The following is a 6,128-nucleotide window of genomic DNA, read 5'->3' as shown; positions in this document are numbered from 1 at the left end:
TCATGAAAAAAAAATTAGAACATATCAATAATGAGTAAGAGTCAGTAATCAAAAATTTGCTAAGAAAGAAAAGTCCAGGATTAGATGACTTCATAGGTGACTTCTACTAAACACTTATTTTAAAATATTTTTTATTAGTTTCAAAGCTAGAATTTAGTGGTTCATCAGTTGCATATAACACCCAGTGCTCATTACATCAAGTGCCCTCCTTAATGCCTTTCACCCAATTATCCCTTCCAGCCATCCAACTTTCCTCCAGCAACCTTTAGTTTATTTCCTAGAATTCAATATCTCTTATGATTTTCCTTCCTCTCAATTTTCATCTTATTTTATTTTTCATTCCCTTCCCCTATGTTCATCTGTTTTGTTTCTTAAATTCCACATATAAGTGAAATAATATGGTATTTGTCTTTCTCTGACTGAGTTATTTTGCTTAGCATAATGCCCTTTAGTTCCATCCATGTCATTGCAAATGGCAAGATCTCATTATTTTTGATGGCTGAGTAATAGTACACCTCTAAGTATATATATCCCAGTATACATCATAGCTTTTTATCCACTCATCTGTCTATGGACATTTGGGCTCTTTCCTTATATTGGCTATTGTGGACATAGCTGCTATAAACACTGGAGTGCATGTGACCCCTTTGAATTACTATGTTTGTTAAGATTTATTTATTTTTTTTATTTCAGAGAGAGAGAAAGAGAACATGAGGGAGTGGGGCAGCAGGGGAGGGAGAGAGAATCTCAAGCAGTTTCCCCACTGAGCATAGAACCCAACTTGGGTTTTGATCTCACAACCTGAGATCACAACCTGAGATGAAACCAAGAGTTGGATGTTTAACTGATTGTGTCATCCAGATATCCCCCTACTTAACAGTTAAAGAAAAATTAACACCAGTGCTTTTCAAATTCCTTCCAAAAACTGAAGAGGCAGGTGTACTCCCAAACTCATTTTACAAGGATAGCATTACCCTGATGCCAAAGCCAGATATGCATTCTACAAAAAAGGAAATTACAGGTCAATATCCCTGATGAAGGTAGATGCAAAATTGGAAGGGGAGGTGAACAATGAGAGACTATGGACTCTGAAAAACAATCTGAGGGTTTGAAGAGGTGAGGGGGGTGGGAGGTTGGGGGAACCAGGTGGTGGGTATTAGAGAGGGCACGGATTGCATGGAGCACTGGGTGTGGTACAAAAACAATGAATACTGTTATGCTGAAAATAAATTAAAAAAATGATTTAAAAAATTCTCAATAAAATACTAGTAAACCTGATTCAGTAGCACATTATAAACCATGTTATCTCTAGGATTCAAGGATGGGTCAACACAAGCAAATGAATAAATATGATACATCAATATATTTTTTTTTAAGATTTTATTTATTTATTTGACAGAGAGAGAGCTCACAAGTAGACAGAGGCAGGCAGAGAGAGAGGAGGGGAAGCAGGCTCCCTGCTGAGCAGAGAGCCCAATGCGGGGCTCGATCCCAAGACCCTGGGATCATGACCTGAGCCGAAGGCAGAGGCTTTAACCCACTGAGCCACCCAGGCGCCCCGATACATCAATATAGATAGAAGGAAAGATGGAAGTCAGTATTTGCAAATACAAAGCAATACAGTTAATAAATGTCTCAATATTTACATGGAGAGGATTGACAATATAGAGGAGGAAGTAAAACAAAAAGGCAGGGAATGGAATGGAAAGGAAAAGAAGGGAGACCAACAATTCTTGCGCATCTGTTTTGTTTAAGGCACTGCGCTCTGTTCTGGCTTAATCAGTATGTAATTTTATGAGGCAGGCCTTATTTTCCTCAGCTGAAGCTCAGAACAATTGATTAACTTGCCTGTATCAGAAAAAGCTTTCTTTTTTAGAATGGAATTCAAGTTGGGCTATATTCTGTTCCTAAAAACCTGTCCTAATTTTATTTTGTGCTAGCCATTTTAGTGTTGATATGGAGGTTGAGTGAGGGCTCACAAGTAAACAACTGTGGAATTAAATTGTGCTAGAGCAGTTTGACAATTTTCCTCATTATAGAGCTTCTTACTTCTGGTTTATTTCCAACACCATATAGATTGACTTACAGGAAACTTTCTTTTAAAAAAATTTTTAGATTATTTATTTATTTGTCTAAGAAAGAAAGAGAGAGAGCACAAACAGGGGGAGGGAGAAACAGGCTCCCTGCTGAACAAGAAGCCTGATGTGGGACTGGATCCCAGAGCCCCAGGATCATGACCTGAGCTGAAGGCAGACACTTAACGGACTGAGCCACCCAGGGGTCCTAAATTATAGGAGACTTTCTGTATTTGTTCATGTGAATAATGCCATCTGCTATACAAGCAAATTCCAGTATTGCAGTGCCATGAGCATAGAGGTTTTTCTTGTTTATATACAGTTCAATTATTTTTTCTATGGGAAACTGAACTGTGGTTCAGTGACCTGGAGTCTCTCCATTTGGTGGTTTTTCCATCTCTTATGGTATGAACTCTCTCTATTGAGCTGATGACAGAGTGAGAATGAGCAGAGGATCACACAGAACGTTTAGTGAGACAAACCTGAAAATAGCACACGACATACACTCACATTTCATTCATAAGATCATAATCACAGGGCCTCAACTAACTTCATGAAAGCTGAAAAAATTGAGCCTACTAGCTATGTGCTCAGAAATGAAAAGGAAATAGCTGGGAAAACAATTAACTGTCCTTTCCATTTCAATGCTTTGACCAGCAAATGTCCAGTTTATATTTCCTCCGTCCAGAGGACACATTATCCACTTCCATCAGGGACACAGCCTAAAATCTAACTAATCACCATAGAAGTTCCACATCCAGGCTAACAGATTTAATTGCCTCTCCATCTAGTCCAGATATAGCTGCTTATGGTATAACCACTTATGGAATAAAAAGAAAACTCAACTCATTCTATAGGCATACTCAGCAATAATTTAGACCAAATAAAAAAAAATCCCTCCCATTTGTAACAGACAGTAATGGAGGACAGTTCACAAATCTTGCTGAATTGACATTACAAAGGCCCCCTCAATGCTGGTGATGGAAAATATTTCTTTATGAGACTGGATTTTTTTTCCTCTAGGCATAATTCGATTTTCTACCATTTTCCTTGGCCTCTTATTCCAACCACTTGAATGTTTTTTCTTAACCATTATTCTTTACTGCCACTTCTGAAGCATATCAAACACAAAACTATGTCACACACAAAATTAACAAAAGCAGTTTATTCATAAACTTGCATCAGAGGAAACCATTTTCAGTGTTTCATTTTAGTAGGAGTTCAAAGGTGTTAGAAAAGAGTAAATTCTTTGAGTAAAATGAAGAAATACTGAGTCAATGTTAAAGTGGCAGGTGTTTTTTTAAGATATGGTTTTTGGAAGTGGGAGAGATGTTCTAAGTAGTCTTCAGGTACATTTGTCACTGACTGGCTGGCTGCAAATGGACAAGAAAAGAGTTTGGACAATTTAAAAAGAGGGGGAAACCGGAGGGGGAGATAAACCATGAGAGACTGTGGACTCTGAGAAACAAGCTGAGGGTTTGGGAGGGGACGGGGTGGTGGGTTAGGTGAGCCTGGTGGTGGGTACTAAGGAGGGCACATATTGCATGGAGCACAGGGTGTGATGCATAAACAATGACTCTTGGAACTCTGAAAAAATAAAATAAAATTTAAAAAAATAAAAAGAGGAAGAATTTCTCAGTGTTAGAAGTGGAGAGTTTTTGGAGACTGCTAATTTCCTGTAAGAGTTACAACGGTTATCGAGTTGACACTGGTGATAGTCTTCCCTTGAAATAGAATTTTTGTAGCTCATTTTTACCTATATAATTTGGAATTTCTGGAGTTGTTTGATGCTCAACAAAATGATTTTTAAATCAGGCTCAAAGCCTTATTTTCAGTGAAATAACCATATTAAGCTACCGCTTAATGGGACTCTCCATGCAAGTCAAGGCAAATAGATGAACAGGGGAATACATAAATACAAGAGCTGAATGTGGATAGTGTTTGTGAAGAATAGAGAAGACTCAGGGGAAAAGTCCATGGGAAGGAAGTGAATATTTTGTAAAGTTGCTTATGGCAAGCATCTATGGCCTCCCTGAGTAGGTAACATTTTACCAGCAATCTGAAATAAGTATAAAAATTCCATACATTGGAAATAATAAATACAAAGACCCTGGGACATGGTAAGATGGGGGCTGTCCAGTATTGCCAGTAACCAGTGTGAATGAGGTGGGATGAAAGGTAGCTAAACTGAAGCATAAAGTGATAAGTGACATTAACCATTTCAAAACAGTTATTACCAAAGAAAGCCGAATACCCTTATTATTTTTTAAATGATTTAAAAAAAACAAAATGTGAAGAACTGTTATTCAAAATATTTAAGGTAACAATAATGTAATTACATCTCTTTTTATTCTAATGTGATTTTTTACTTTTGGAAACTGCCACATGAATGTGTTTTTTCTTTTTCAGATCACTCAGTAATGACTGAAGCATTAATCTATTGAGCTGCTATCATTATTTAACTCTGGATGGAATGTACCAACAAAGGCACATACTTCATTAAATAAACTCCATTAAAAATAATTTTTATATTTTTTCTGCACTTTAGTTGATTGGATCTATTCCTCAACTAAAGAAATAAATATTAGGCAACATTTTTTTCTAATATCCCAAATGTTCACTACCTTGTGAGTTCTGGCATGCAGTAGATCTGATTGTGGTAAAATAATTTCTCTGGATCTACCTCACTCATACACTACACCTAGAGAATATTTTGCCTTTTCAACAACCTTCCTGAACGCATTCTTGACCTCTTTGTTCCTCAAGCTGTAGACCACAGGATTTAGCATGGGGATGACCATAGTATAGAACACAGATGCGATTTTGTCTGTTTCCATGGAATGATGGGAACGTGGCTGTAAGTACATGATGATGACTGTCCCATAAAATATGGAAACTGTAACAATGTGAGAAGCACAGGTAGATAAAGCTTTCTGGTATCCCTCACCTGACTGTATCTTCAAAATGGATATAAATATGAACAGATAGGAAATAGAGATAACAAAATTGCAAAAAAGACATTAAAGCTTGAGATAAAAACAAGAACGAGTTCACTGATATGTTTATCAGAGCAAGACAGAGCCATGACTGCTGGAATATCGCAGAAAAAGTGATGAACCACATTGGACATACAGAAGGAGAGGCTGAAGGTATCTCCAACATTTATAGAGGCATTTAAGACACCACAGGCATAAGAACCTATGGCAAGACATGACGTGCACATACACCTTTTGTCATTGTGGTGGTATAATGGAGGGGTTTACACACTGCTATGTAGCGATCATAGGCCATTGAGGCTAAGAGGTAATTTTCCACAGTGGCAAAGACTGCAAAAAAGAACATCTGGGAAGCACATGCTTTGTAGGAGATGATCTTGTCCCCTGTAAGGAGCCCAGCCATGACCTTGGGAGTGACTGTTGAGGAGTAACAAAAGTCTACCAGAGACAGATTACTGAGGAAGAAGTACATAGGAGTGTGGAGATGAGAATCCAGCAAGATCAGCATGATCATCCCCAGGTTCCCAACCAGAGTGATGAGGTAAATGAGCGTGAACATTATAAAGAGAGGACCCTGCAGCTCTGGGGCATTGGTTAGTCCCAGCAGGATGAAATCGGTCACCTCTGTGTTATTCTTCATGGATGTGATTTGAGAATAACAAGATGTCCTATAGCAACAGAAGAGAACAGAATGATCAATAAAGAAAAATTTCATAGAAATTGAAATGCATAGCATTATTTTATTATCACCATAATTTATTTTTTAACATTCTCCATTACTAACCATGCTATGGGAATGGCAATCAAATTTAGTGATAACTTATCCATACAAGAATAGACTTTTGTAGAGGAAGGTTAATCACAGAAGTTTCATCACAGATTGTCTTTCCAGTTTCTTATTTTTGTATATGAGTAAATTGAGTCAGAAGAAGGGCAGTAAGCTGTCGAAGCTCACATGCCTGGAATGGACTGAACTCCCAAATCAGGGAGTCCAAAATAACTTCCACTTCCATATCCTCACATGTATTTATTCAATCCTTTCATTATCCCCATCATA

General features: G+C 37.7%; 1 protein-coding gene across 1 annotated transcript; it reads right to left on the bottom strand.

The window, feature by feature from the left end:
• Positions 1-4,759: 4,759 nt before the first annotated feature.
• On the bottom strand, positions 4,760-5,785 carry LOC116862440 (olfactory receptor 5B17-like). Its single transcript, XM_032849720.1, is given in 3 exon segments — positions 4,760-5,079; positions 5,082-5,286; positions 5,289-5,785. Coding segments are annotated over 3 exon segments (948 nt in total). The 5' UTR covers positions 5,712-5,785.
• Positions 5,786-6,128: the final 343 nt, after the last annotated feature.

Source organism: Lontra canadensis, unplaced genomic scaffold (assembly GCF_010015895.1).
Source record: "Lontra canadensis isolate GAN:19392208 unplaced genomic scaffold, GSC_riverotter_1.0 scaffold242, whole genome shotgun sequence".
In the NCBI taxonomy this organism is placed as follows: domain Eukaryota; kingdom Metazoa; phylum Chordata; class Mammalia; order Carnivora; family Mustelidae; genus Lontra; species Lontra canadensis.
Note: the sequence above shows the minus strand (reverse complement) of the source record. Positions and strands in the feature narration are given on the sequence as shown.